The following is a 14,249-nucleotide window of genomic DNA, read 5'->3' as shown; positions in this document are numbered from 1 at the left end:
TTAAAACAGGTTAGCTAACAGGTTTTCAACTGTGACTTTTATCCTAGTGTGGACAGGTCCCCCACACAGGCTCTGTTGAACACATTTATAATCATGTTTCTGGTGGACGTGTAAGGTAGGGCAGGGAGTGGGCAGCTATAATTAGATGTGGCAGCAGTGTATGAATAGGTGGCATGGTATGCTCCAGCTGCTGCAGAGGGGCTCATTCCTTCAGAGCACTGAGCCCTCTGCTCCATCTCCAGCACAACAGTACCATGTGTGTATCTTTCAGCACAGGCAGTGATTTAGGATTGCCTGTGTGTGTAAAGTTCTGTCTAGGAGCCTTGCTGGCTTGGGGTCTAAACGAGCAACGAATTAAGCAGTGAGGTTCTGGCTGGCTCAGGATAGGCTCCGGGGTATAGAGCTTTTCACCTGTGCATCACCTCTTCAGATCCAGGTCAGCGGTCCAAAGACTATTCCTTGCTGGCGGCTATTTGGTGGCACACATGAGAAAGGGCTGTTCTCAGCACTGCCCCTAGTGGACAGGTCTCCATCTTGCAACCTGAATTAACGGTGTCCTAACTTGCCCCTTGTTGGCAGTCCCAGTAATGGGGTGAGATCAGAGAAGCTTCCAGTCGCTCCAAAGGCGCAGGTGGAGCGAGCTGGTGGGGAAAACATGCTCTGTGGATAAGCAGCACACTTCACTCTGTGGGACTGGCACCTTGTCCCAGCTCGGAATTCACTTTTGAACGAACGCTTCCCCTTTTCCACCACTGCCCCTGAATTCCAGTAGCGGACCTGCAGAGAGATTAATATCTCCCCCAGCTCCCAGCCCCGCTTTGTTCCTGGCGGCTCCCCTTGCAACGTAGTGTGACAGAGTGACTTCCTTAGCGTTCCTGTGACTTCGTGGCTGTGCTCTGACTCAGGCAGGGCGCTGGTGTTTCGATTCCTTGGCTTTCTCGCTTCTCAGCAAAGCTATCTGAGCCACGCTAACCAACAGCCAGGAAGAAATGTCGTATTGCTGAGTAGAACTTACCCAGAATACCTATCATCTCCACCCCATTCGCCAATGCCCCTCCCTGGCTGTTTCTGCTAGGTCCAATGATGGTTAAGACTTCCCACATGTGGAATTACAACCCAAGGACACCTCAATACACACAGCCACATGCTTGGATGATTTGCTGACTGCTTTGATGAATCGGGGCCTCAGTTTCCCACCCAGCAGCTCTCTTTACACATGGTAGGACCCCTCCAGCTAAGAGATGGGGCTGTAATCATGACCACACTCATGCTTTAGTTAATGAAAAGTCACAGTTTTATTGAGATGCTTTTTTTGGGGGGTGGGGGGGGAGGAGGTTAAAAAAAAATCACTCTCTACAACATGATGCAAAATTAACTTAGAAACATAATAAATAGGCCTTTTAATAGTCACATTATTATGATACTAAAGTGCTTTGAGAAAGGATGTAACAGAACCAGTGTACACGACGCAAGAAAGGGTTTACGAATATCAGAAAATGTAGTTCAGCAAAATATGCTCCATGGCTCAGTGGCCAACACCCAGCAAAATGACCAAGCATGTGACGCCCACAACCTAAGGAGAATTCTCCTTATTTCACAGTTTATCCTTATCTCACTAGTGGAGCTGAAATGATCAGACAATCAACTGTGGGGGCGGGGGGACCTCCAGTCTTCTCCCTTCATTAGGAGACTGGTCTCCGCCCATCCATCAAGCACACATCATGAAGAGAGAAAGCCACAGAGCAGATCCTCTGCTGGGGTAAATCACAAGTCAGTGGAGTTACACCAGCTGAGGATCCAGCCCTTGTTTTCCTTCTAGCATCACTGAGAAGGCAAGACTCTTTTGAATAATTTTGATGAGACAGACTTGGGTATCAAGGTCTACATTTTGTCCTCAGATACACATCAGCAGCTCCCAGCAACTTTAGAGAGAGACATGTGTGCACGTCAACAAGGCCAAAATTTGACACCAGAACTGGATTATTTCCAGGAAAGTCTCCTCATTCATCCATCACCACACTCATCCCCATGGTATCCAAGTACCTCTTGCACATCTTTCTCCTTTGCACACAGCCCTGCTTAAAGCCAGCTCAGGCTCATGAGTGCTACATGTAGGTATTGCTGTCTAATCTGTCTACAGGCAGGGTCACGAGTGCTGATTCCTGATCTCTTTTTCTAGTGTATAAACTCAGTACAAAAGGTTAAGCAAGTAGAAGTCAATATAAGGTATAAAAAAATTTTTGTAAGCAAACCTCTGAATAGAGATGGATGCAAAACCACCCCCACTTCGGAGGCTATTTTCTACTCTGGGGCTGTTCAGACACAGCTTTCAGCTTTGTGGCTAGCTCCTCTCACTTGCAGGGCACAAGATGCCAGAGCTATTTGCTCCCTGACCTTGAGCAAAGTGCAGATCCAGAACTTAATAGGACTCAAGTCTAGCACGAGCACACCTGTTCACACTGAGATCAAGCACAAATGATTGTAACATCCAGGTGACCAGCCACTTATACACCCAGATGATCAACTAACACACTGACTCACATAGAGGTGCTCAGCTACTGGATTTACACACACAAGTGATCTGCTTTCACACTCAGATATTTACATGCACACACACGTACGTGACGGAAATGCATTTCTCCCATACCCCTGGGAGGGGTCAGAGAAACATCTTTTTTGGTGAACAATACTCCGGCACCCTGGAGTTGCACAGTGCTTTAGATTAACTGTGGTGTAGATATTTGGGCTCTGGATGGAGCCTGGGCTCCAGGATCCTGTGAAGGGGGACAATCAAAGATCTCAAGGTCTACACCACAATTAAACAGCCTCGTAGCCCAAACCCCGCAAGCGGGAGTCAGCTGGCACGGGCCAGCGGCAGGTGTCTGATGGCAGTGTGTAGCTATACCCTTAGAGAGGAGAGGAATCTGCTGGAGACAAGCCGGGAGACTTGCCTGGGCAGGTTGGGAGTGGACTAGATAACCGTTTCCAAAAATGGAACAAGAATATTAGACAAGACCAACAAGCCATCAAGATGTGCGGTTCCGGAATCCCCCCAGCCTTGATCCTCACCACATGCCCAGAGTCTACAGGGACCCACGACAACTGCATGAACAAACAAAGCTCATCCTCTGTATGTGTGCACCTCTCCTGACTCATCCCTCCGGCGCAGCCCGACTGAATCTTGTCCCTGCTTTGCTGCACTCTCCCTGCCTCACAGGCTACTGCTGTCCATAGGCGCTGATGTCTTCTGGCGCTGGTGGGTGCTCAACCCCGCTCTGCTCCCAGCCCTGCCCCAACTCCAACCCTACCCCACTCCCATTCCAAATCAGCCCCATGTTACTCTTTGGTGGCATTAGCTTCAGTCCCATCCTGCCCCATCTCTTTTTGGTGGCCTCAGCTCCTGTGCTGCATGGAATCAGGAGAAGGATCTGGGCTGGTTTCATCCCCTACATTCAGTGTCCCTAAAACACCACCTGGCATGAAGCTGCCATGATGGAATCGATGGGCACGGACATGTGGGGGATGGAATCTGTCTGCTTCAAGTGGAAGGGATGCCACTTACGAAGCTGAGAGGGGGCCAAGGTGCACAGAGATAATGTCCAGAGAGCAGCCACTGGGATGGGGCAATCCCTTCCTTGCTCAGGTGCTGATACGAAGCTGAAGAAGATCAACAGTAGTCCAAATAGTGAGTCATGGCTCACTCCTTTCACTGGAACAGCCGGGCAAGAGCCATCATCTGCAGGAAGCCCAACCAGAAGGAGGGGGAGACGGACACAGCCTGGCTCCTCTGCATCAAAGTCTGAGAGGGCGCAGGCTGCTTCAGCAGCCATTCCTTTACGAGAGTTTGGGAGAAGCCGTTCTCCTCTGAGATGCAGGTGTAGCGCCCGTAGTGGTTGTGGGTCATGTTCTTGATGAAGTGGATGCAGGGCCTGTGGGTGGAGCTGCAGTTCTGGATGCGGCTACCATTGTGGTGCCACATGTAGGTGGCGGCGTGGGATTCGGTGGGGCAGTGCAGGAAGTAGCGGGAGAAGAGCGCCACAGTGACGTTCCGGTAGCTCTCCGGGCTGTCCACTGGCAAGAGAGGGGAAGCGAGATGGTTGTCCCCAAAACATGGTCCAGCATGAAACCAACATTTTCCCCTTACTCATGAGGGGAGGTGGGGAAGAAGGTTTCAACCCACCCACCTATTCTGCATGTCCACCCAACCTGAATACACAAGCCTGATCTGAGGGGAACATTTCCATGGACTTCAAGGGGCTTTGCAAGGCCAGTGTTTGGAGGCTCCCTCTTGCCTCTTTAAAAGGACCCAGACCACACCCAGGAAGATTTTAGAGGAGAAAGACCCCCCCCCCGTCTGACCCCAGCAGCCCCCTGAAATAAGTCAGGGCCAGTTGGGTGCCTGCAGAGTTCCCATCGCTATCAGTGGAGCAGGAGATATGCATGCAGGAAGGGAATGTGGAATCTGGGTTTACAGCAGCTGTGAGGAACCACTGCTGAGAACAGCAGGATGAAGGGTTACCATGGATGGTGGGGGCTGTACATAGGGTGGTCTGACTCCAGCTTCCTTTGACTTCAGGTATTTTATAGTGGTTAGTTTGGCTGTGCCCCACTTTCCTGGGCAGGAGTGGATCAGACCTGTGTGTCATATACTGCTAATAGCGATTTTCTAGTTCAAGTGGCAAGGGCCCGTGCTTTCAGAATAGGAGGAGCTGAGCTCTAGTCCTGAGGAAGTTGAGTGGCCTCACCTGGCCCTGTGCTTCGTGCCATGAAATGCTAGGGGCTTTGAATCCATCACTTATTTAACTACAAAGAGGTATTAACACAACCCTGCACATAACAGGAGTGAGAGATTCAGTCCTCCTCACCTGACTACAGGTACTAGCTGCTTAGTAGCTTCAGCCCCCTTCCCACAGAGGGAAGAGCAGTTTACGCATAACAGCGCTTACTCTTGCCACTAAGGGTCTGTCTTCACTCCAATGTTAGCGGGGGGGAGAGGGGGGGCGCGGGGGGCAGGAATCAGTACTCCTGGGTTAACCTAACACCAGATGTGAGCAGCCACTGCAAAGCTTTGCCCATGTTAATGCATCCTCACTGGTGCTGTGCTCCCCCATGGGTTGCTAGGACTTCTGGGGTCCATTCCAGGATTCCTAGCATTGCAGTGAGCAAACTCTCTTTGATTCTTCCCAGTGAGTTGTGGGAGTCTGTCTTGCTGGGCACAAGGTGGATATGGGGAAGGCAGTGAAGAACTACCAACTCGCAGGTGCATCCTCGTTGCAAAGCGGGCAGGTTACCAGCACCAGCGAAAGCAGCACCCAAGCACTAGCCTGCACCCCCTGCCAAGCCAGCTAGCCTGGGTGCAAAGCACCACTGAACCCAGAAAGAGGGTTTTGCATGTGGATGGGTGAGGGGGTTGGGGCAACACCCAGGAAAGAGCCTGAGTCAACTCTGCAGTGAAGGCAGATCCTACAAGGTACAATCCTCCCGAGGGAGGTAGATGGGTGCATTAGAAACCTTTTCCTAAGACATTAATTACCTACCCTACCCGTGCCCCAACTGCCCGACTTTTCCCAAGAGCAAGTGGCTCTAGAAATCAAAGAGCAGCACTGATCGTTAAAAGTACCTTCCTGCTGTTTGAAGACCGAACGGGGACATATTTCCAGTGAGGACTCCAGGGTCACATTCTGTAGCATTGTCCTGAATAGAAGGGAAGTGGGAACAACCATTAACAGAGAAATAAGGGTCATCAAGTTGTTTATATTGGATTTCTCTCCTGGCCTTTGAAGATTTCTCTCCTGGGGATCAGAGTTGTTCCTATTCCTTCCTGGCCCACCAAGTGACTGAGTGAAGGGAGAGAGAGAGAGACTTTGTACCATGCCCAGTAATCTCCTCCACACACATTCACTCTGCACCAGTCTTTTAGGGCCTGTCTACATTACAAAAACAACACTAATCCCTGGCTCTTATCTAGTGCATTTTATCAGTAGATCTCAAAATGCTTTATCAATGGAGATCAGGATCATTATCACCATTTTGCAGATGGGGAAACTGAGTAGAGCAGGGAAGTGACTTGTCCCAGGTCACCCCACAAGCCAGAGGCAGAGCCAGGAATAGAACCCTTGTTTCCAAAGTCTCAATCCAGTGCTGTGGCTGCTAGGCCATGCTGACCCCACTGTGTACACAGGAATGTGACCAAATCACCTTCTTGTCTGTGAGGACAGGTAAAGCAGATTATAACCATGTTGGAGAGCCAGGTGCCAGCCTGAGTAAAGCCATTAGTAATACTTAGTTCTGTTTGCATTGGTAGATCTCAACAGATCAGGCTGTGATACTTTTCCCCTCCCCTTGCACTCTTCCATGGGAGAAACTACACCCAGTAACACCTGGGCAAGTAAGTGCTCTCCATGTACACAAGGATCTCAACTGCTTGTAGAGCAATGGCCCAGAGCATAAGCTGGGGTCAACTGGTGCAGCTCCATTAACTTTGATATCGCTATATTGTTTTATGCCGGTGGAGGGTCTGGGCCCATGTGAACACGGGTTTCACAGGCTGACGCAGAGGTAGGTAGGTAGGTATCATTCTGTTCTCATTGCTTGGCACTGCTGCATTCTACCCCAGAAGTAGGTGCATTTAAAACAAGGAGTGAAAGCTCCATCTAGGCTCAGGATTAGCCAGGATCGTGGCCAATGGATGGAGTGCTTTCCAGAGGAAAAGCTAGAATGGCTAGGTCAGCCTCCATGCTGCAGTCCCGGGGTGTGACTGCAGCTCATGCAGATACACTCAAGCTAGCATTAATCCCAGAGCAGGGAAGCTGCAGCAGGGCGAGCTCTCTTATAGGCTGTCCAAACCTGCCCAGTACCCTGGGGAGCTCCTCGTGGAGCAAGCCAGCGCTCAAGCTTGCACTGCTGCAGCCTCGCTGTTCCGGGACCCAAGCTAGCTGGATTGTAACTCAAGGTTGGCTGTTTGAGCGGCAATCCCACCAGGTGATTGCAGTCTGGATAGGCTTAATGCCTGTGTTGGGTGTTCAGGGTCAAGGTGTGTTTTTTGTCACCAGCACTGACACCTGAAACAAGTAATAAAACAGTGAGCAAAGGGAGACGTACAGGTTAGTTTTAACGGAGACGCATTTCCCATCTGCCCATCCGCAATAAGGATCCTTTGCCATGACGCAGCTCTCACAGCTCCTGTGATACACCTCGCACATGTCCATGGGCACCTGGACCACCTCGGTCGGCGAGCTCACATAGAGCTTTGCCTGCATAGGAAAAACAAGGCAGAGCTATTACTGCAGCAGCAGTTCCTCAAACCAGGCGCCTTCCCGAACCCCTTCTAGTCACAGAATACTCTTCATTCCAAAGGCTCTCAAAGGTCTCAGTGGGCTAATATGTGCACAACCAAGGAGCACTACCATTGCAGTGCAGCCATCTCTGGGGTGGAACAGCAGACAGCATGGCGATGCTACGCAACAAGCAGGGAAGTGAAGAAGAAAGTAACATCCCACCAGAACTGCAAGAGGAAGCTGAAATTGCAGCTACCCAGGTTGGGATTTGGAAACTGGGCCCTAGGATTAACACCCAGCTTGGAAGGCAGCGCCGCCACCAACAGCAGCGCAGAAGGAATGGTGGTATGGTATGGGAGTGTGTTGTCAATTTTGTGCATGTGTGTGGGGGAGTTGTCAGCGGGGGTCCCAGCAAAAAAAGTTTGAGAACCCCTAACTTTGAGAAATGTCCTTCAGTCCTATGGGAAGCCGGAGGCAGCTTCAAGACAGACAACCCAAGCCCTGATAGGAAAACCAGGCTGTTTCCAAGTCTGGTGCCCAGATTCTGCTGCTTGTATCATTGCAGGTGGACTACAGCCTCCCAGACATCTCCTCTCCGTTGTAGGGGGACGGGATGAGGCCAATGCAGAGCGACGGAGGAAGGAACTCACCCTTCTATGATCCAGGGTCATGGCCAGGATGGGAGCTGGCGGCTGAAAGGGCTGGATCTCTAAGATGTTCAGGACGCCGTGTGGCATCTCCACCATTTTGTGGATATACCCTTTGTCTGCAAGGGACAGGAGAACACTGGTCAGCCCACAAAGCAGGGAGACTTGGAAACGTAGGAGGATGGTGCCAGGGCTACGCAGGGAGTAGGGGAAAGAAAAAGCAGGGTGAAGATCAATGGCCCTGGGTCTAAAAGCAGAACCTCCCTTTTCTGCAGCGCCTCAGGCTGCATGGGAAGACAATGCCCTCTTTGCAAAGCTTGGCATGAATTAGTCACAGGAACCAGCAGCCCACTGGAGCTTCCCGCAAGGGGCTGATTCCAGGGCTCTGACCGCTGCTGCTACAGATGGCAAAACAGTGGCGGCCTTTTCAGAAAGGGCTCGGCAGGGCAAAAGCACCATCGGGAACACAGCCAACAAAGGCTGGTCCTGTCACTGAGTGCGCTCAACTCCATACCCTGCAGCCCCGGGGAGCTGGCTCCCCGTTGCCACCTCTCACAGACTGGGAGAGGAGGCCCTGCTGCTAAGAGCAGGAAGGTGTGACTGTCCCGTTAACACCACGGGAAGGAAAATAAACCCAACCCAGATCTTTCTCCATCTCGGGGAATGTGACTAGACCACAAGTCTGGCCTCTTCCTCTTGCTTGTGAATCACATCATATTGGAGGGAAAAGGAGGAATACACACCCTCCGGTCCTTTTCTGCATGGATGCAGACCTCCCTGTTCTACATCGCAGATGGCCGGAGAGTTGCACGCCCTCTGATCCTGCCACTACAGCACCTGCATGACCCTGGAGAGTACAGCCCACTGAAACTGAGGGTTTGGCTACACTTACAGCTGTACAGCGCTGGGAGTTACAGCTATCTTCGTACAGCTGTGTAGGGAAAGCGCTGCAGTGGGGCCACACTGACAGCTACCAGCGCTGCAGTGTGGCCACATTTGCAGCTCTGTTGGGAGTGGTGCATTATAGGCAGCTATCCCAGCGTTCAAGTGGCTGCAACAAGCTTTTCAAAAGAGGGGGGTGGGGTGGAGTGTGACAGGGAGCGTAGGAGAGACAGAGAGTGGATTTTTGGAGCTGACACTGCGTCAGCTTCCTGCCTTGCAAGTTCTAAGGACTGGAAGATACACAGCACCAACCTTCAATCATTTTAAAAGTTTCGACCCCTTCCCCCACCCCTCTTTTATTCACTAAATGCAAATAGCCTTCAGACCAGATAAGCAGCTGCTCTAAAAGGGACTCCCCCTCCCCCTCCCGCTGTGTTGCTTCTCTCTTCAAGGAAACACTAACATTCCAAAGGAATCCCCCTTCCTGCCTCTGCTCGAGCAAATGAGCTGTGTTTGTTTTTTAGATAAGCAGCTCCGGGAGCCTGGAATTCACAACAAAACAGCAGAGTGGCTGAGCAGGCATTCTGGGATATCTCCGAATACCTCGGAGGCCAATTACAGCGCTTTTGGTGGCCACTCTTGCGGAGCAGCACTGCATCACCAGCGCTGCAATCCTTATATCCCAGGCAGAGCAGGAGTACAGCCAGCGCTGCAGCCAGGGAGATGCAGCGCTGTATGTGCCTTGCAAGTGTGGACGGTGAGTAAGTTGCAGCGCTGTAAACCCACCACCAGCGCTGCAACTCTCCAATGTAGCCATGGCCTGACAGTGCTGCACCAGGCCATCCCAGGGCACTGTGGGGCCTGGCAGGGCTCCCAAACGCTGCCAGCAACCAGCCCGCCTGGGAGGGCACTGTTGTCAGAGGGAGGAATCCCAGGCTCTATGGGGTCACTGTGCAATTGGGGAGGGGTGCTGGGAAGGGAGCGCCACCTCCAAAGCTAGTGATCTTCCAGCCCTGCTTCTCTCTCTTGTCCTCATGCCCAAGCCCATTGATGCTTCTAGGCAGAGACAGAGGGATTAGGGGTGGGGCAGATAGCACAAGGGCATTGCAAACACCACCATTTAAAATCAGGAGTCAGGGGAGCCCCGAAAACAGACAAAACTGAGTTCTTCAATGGGCCTTCTGCTGCTTTCAGACCCTTCAATGGGTCCCACTTTCGAGCTCTTCTCTGCAATCAGGAGGGCTAGAAACTTTACATGTGCATTTCAGCTTTTCTTTTTAAAACAATGATCACTTGACTCCAGGAGCTGGGGCTTTAAAGAAAACCACAAGCATTGAGACTAGCAAGAGCGGGCAATGATGCAGAGAGGACTTAGGAGAGGCAGTGATACTGGAAGCATGAGGAGGAGACAGCTCAGTCCTGAGCGCATGATGATGCAGAATCAGACATTCTATCTATTCACCTAGTTTAGGTACTGTGATATTGGGGGCCACATAAGTATCTGAATGCCTCACAATCCTTTATGTATTATCCTCACAGCACCCCATGAGGCAAGGCTCTGCTCTTATCCCCACTGTACAGATGGGGAACCGAGGCACAGAGAGACTAAGGCCCAGATTTCAAAAGTAGCGAGGCACCATCCTTCCTGCCCTGCTGGCCACTGATCTATCGAGTACAACAGTTTGCAGCAAACCCCTCTAATAGGGAACTGGGAGGACTTTGGAGTCAGACATAGTTCTCTGCATTCAGCTCAGGGCGTTGGCTAGATCAGAAAGTCAGGTCTGCGGTGAGCAAAGATCCAGCCACGTCTGCCAATGTGCATCTGATCAGGGCACTTACACAGTGAAACAAAATCACCAACCAATAACTTTCCAGCCACAAAGAACACCCCAAACTCTTTGGAAAGTTCCCATGGTGCTCAAATGATAGAACAGCAGGTGGAAACTGGGGAGAGGGAGTGAGTGCTGGCTGGAGATTTCTATGGAAATCCTGAAGGAATAGAAAGCACGAGAGGGAAATATGGGGATAGGAGTGTTCATAGAAACGGCCATACGTTTCAGGGTTAGGGAGCCAAAGCTCATGTTCTGTGTCCTGAGACTTTTCTCAACCCTTCAGATTCTGATGAATCTAGACGTGTTTTACATCCTCCCGACTGGAAAGTGGTTGGAAGCTACTAGTTAACTGAGCTGCGTGGGAAACCGTTTTCTCATCCCTCCAGTATTTTCAAGGCTTTGAACATTTTTCCCCATCTCAGGAGAGGGGCAAAAAGTTGAAATCTCAAAAACATTTGCAAACCAAAACCAAAATAGAGCCCATGTCAAACGAAAGGTTTCGTTTCAATTTCAGCCTTGACCTTCAACCTTTTTTTTTGCTCCACTAAGCTTAAACTTCTAAATCAAACAGGATCACCGGAAATGGGTGAATGGGGTTTTGGTATCACAAACCCCAAAATGAAACATCTCAGCACTTGTGAAAGTTTTTTTCTTCCCCCAAAGATTAGTCAAGTTGGGAGATTCATCAAAACCAACCCTGTTTCGCAAACAGTTTCCATTTGGAAGCATTGGCGGGTTTTGACAGCAAAAAAAGTTCCCAAATCAGCCCTGCAGGTGGATGCTCTGCTCGTGGGCGGGGCAGGGCTGGGAGACAGCCTTGCCTACCCCACCTTCCCTGCTCCCTGCTGGGAACCTCCGCTCCTCCCCCCACTGGCCTCTGGAAGTGCCCACCTCTCCCCTCTGCCATGCCCTGTCCCCAGGGAAGAAGCAGACCAGATTGTGACAGCAAGAGGGCAGGAGCTCAGAAGTGGCTCAGTGGTGGGGAAGGCAGGCCAGCACTTGGAGGACACGGACATGGATACACACTCACACAGAGGAGATGGGTATTCTGAGCTGCTGCACCTCGGCATAGTCACCTTTGCACAGCCCCAGTGTTCAAAGGGGGGGGAATGGGAGAGGGTTTGGATCTGGGCCTTTGCTTGGGGAAAAGGTTCTTAGGTCACCCTATGCCAGGCTGCCCAACCTTAGCTCTGTACCGAAAGCCCCAAACAATAAGCAGCAGGAAGGGTCTATGCCTGCCAGCCACTGCCAGCTTCCCCAGAACCAGAAAATGGGTGTTTGCAGTGCTTCATTTGTAATGAAAGAGGTGCCAGGGCTCAAGCAATTTTTTTTTTTTTTTAAACTTTCATAGCTGATGTGGCAAGCCCAGAGGTACCGGGGCTCTGAAATGCCAAGTCTAGAGGAACCGGAGCTCAGCCCTGGCTGCCCTTTGACAAGTCAGCACCTACCACAAAGCAATGTCACAGCTACCACAGAGCACCAGAGCAGTGGGTATTAAATAGATCACTCACTCTCACACACACTCACCCCTTTTCCAGCCTGTACTAAGCACAGAGAGAGGCTCCACTGGGGCCTGATCTTCAGCTGGTATATAGTGAGTCTAGTTCCGCTGAAGCCAATGATGGAAGGAATCAAACGGAGCTACATCCCTTTACACCAGCTGAGCACGTGGCATGTGATTGCTATTTAGTAAAGGGCCCCGTTTCAACAAGTAAAACTCAAGGCACTGCACCTATTCATGACAAACTATGAAATACAGATGCTTCCAGCTCAGGGCCTTCTATATCAGGGTGTGCTGTAAAGAACAGGCTAGAGGTAGGGATGTGTATGTATGTACAGCCATACCGATTCCATCTACAGGATGGAATTGGAACTGTTTACCTGTGTGTCATATGCCCTATACTGCTAATAACTCATGGAGATTCTCCTATAATGCTTTAGGAGCAAACTGCTATGCGTTCTATTCCTGCAGTCACTGGAAATTTCCCAGTGGCCATGGGGTGTAGTACAGGGACAAATGCAGATGGCCATGGATTAGCTCCAGTCCAGTGCTCCAGGTGGGGCTGCCCTGCCTGGGTCCTGAGGGTAAAAGGCGGAGAAAAATGGTCAGTACCTGTCACCAAATAGAGGACGTTGTAGGTGTGTCTGTCTCTCGCCTGGATGCGGTGCACCCCGATTGCCTGGTAGCGATTCTTGTTGTGAAATAGGGGGCTATTCCTTGGGACAACGGGCTGCACTCTTTCCTCCACCTCCGGGTGGAGGTCAGCTATTTTGAAAGTCTCAGGAGGGGTATGATTTCCGTCCCAAGGGCACTGAGCCAAGAGAAAAAAAAACACCACCACATTATCAGGGCCATCCAGATCCACAAGAAGAAAGACATGGGTGAGCCATCTCCCCTGCTAATTCCCCAAGTGAGCCCCGGGATGAGGAAGCTGGTTACCAGGGGTGTGCTCAGGCATCTGTGCTCTGCTGTCAGCAGAAAAGCCTCTGGGGAGAATCCCTGCAGCACAGCTGTAGTGTAAAGTAGCCACAGGCCACCCTTGATGCCTGGTGCATGCCTGGGGGGCAGGCTCTGGAGGAAGTGAGGTTATAGCACAAAGTGCTAAGGCAATTCTAGGCAGCACTGCAGCCTGCTCAGGGTGCGGTGCCTAAATTTCGGCCCCCGGCACAGCCCAGACACAAGAGGGTGCAGAAGGGGCTTAAACCACCATGCCACCTGCTGGGCTGGAAGGTTTGTCTCCAAGAGGCACAAGCAGCCCATATTTCAGAGGCTGTCTCTGGTTCCCTAACTGGGGAGAGGGAACGTGGTTTCTGCAGTGGCTGCAATCCCAAATGCTGCAGAGATGTCAGTCACACACACTCAGTGTCCCCTCAACCCCTGTGGGTACAGGCTAACAGCCTGAGGCATAGGAGAGCCAATCACCCCTATCTTCTCATGCACTGGTCATAGTCTTATCCAGCCCTGTTTTATCACAGAATATCAGGGTTGGAAAGGACCTCAGGAGATCATCTAGACCAATCCTCTGCTCAAAGCAGGACCGATCCCCAGATTTTTACCCCAGTTCCCCAAATGGCCCCCTCAAGGATTGAGCTCACAACCCTGGGTTTAGCAGGCCAATGCTCAAACCACTGAGCTAGCCTTCCCCCCCATACATTAAGGACTAAAATGTGCCACTGTCACCTGGCTAGGAACGTAGATTGTAAACTCATTGGGGCAGGAACATCTCGGCAGAAGCAGCCTAAAAGTGTGGGGGCCCCCCATAGGTACCCAAGCACCCCCCTGAGGTGCTTTCCCTTCACTACCCATTTCCCCTCTTCCTCGCCCCACCCTGAGGTCCCGCCTCCTGCTCACTCCTCTCCGCCCCCTCCTCCTTCTGACTTAAGGGTGAGCAACAGAAGTGGGAGGGCCTAGCCCTCCGACTTTTAAAAGTGGGGGCAGGGGCATGGCCCCCTGGCCCTCCCTGTTCTGGTACCCCTGGCACAGCACCAAGCATCATGGGCTTCTGGGCCTGCACTGGCCCCCCAGGCACCATGCGACTAGAACTTATCAGTTTCCCCCATTTTACAGGAGGAGAAGCAGGAGCGGCACAGAGAGATGAGAGGACTTGCCC

At 51.5% G+C, this 14,249-nt stretch overlaps 1 protein-coding gene across 1 annotated transcript in view; it reads right to left on the bottom strand.

Moving 5' to 3' along the window:
- Positions 1-1,271: 1,271 nt before the first annotated feature.
- The window catches only part of SEMA7A (semaphorin 7A (JohnMiltonHagen blood group)), a 47,045-nt gene continuing 34,067 nt past the window's right edge, over positions 1,272-14,249 (bottom strand). Inside the window, exons 10-14 of the mRNA XM_032799856.2 lie at positions 12,752-12,950; positions 7,928-8,043; positions 7,102-7,253; positions 5,621-5,694; positions 1,272-4,071 (exon numbers count right to left, since the gene is read on the bottom strand). Coding sequence (XP_032655747.1) covers positions 3,707-4,071; positions 5,621-5,694; positions 7,102-7,253; positions 7,928-8,043; positions 12,752-12,950 — 906 coding nt within the window. The 3' untranslated portion in view covers positions 1,272-3,706. The remainder of the gene's footprint in view (positions 4,072-5,620; positions 5,695-7,101; positions 7,254-7,927; positions 8,044-12,751; positions 12,951-14,249) is intronic.

The sequence above is a fragment of the Chelonoidis abingdonii genome, chromosome 9 (assembly GCF_003597395.2).
Source record: "Chelonoidis abingdonii isolate Lonesome George chromosome 9, CheloAbing_2.0, whole genome shotgun sequence".
In the NCBI taxonomy this organism is placed as follows: domain Eukaryota; kingdom Metazoa; phylum Chordata; order Testudines; family Testudinidae; genus Chelonoidis; species Chelonoidis abingdonii.
Note: the sequence above shows the minus strand (reverse complement) of the source record. Positions and strands in the feature narration are given on the sequence as shown.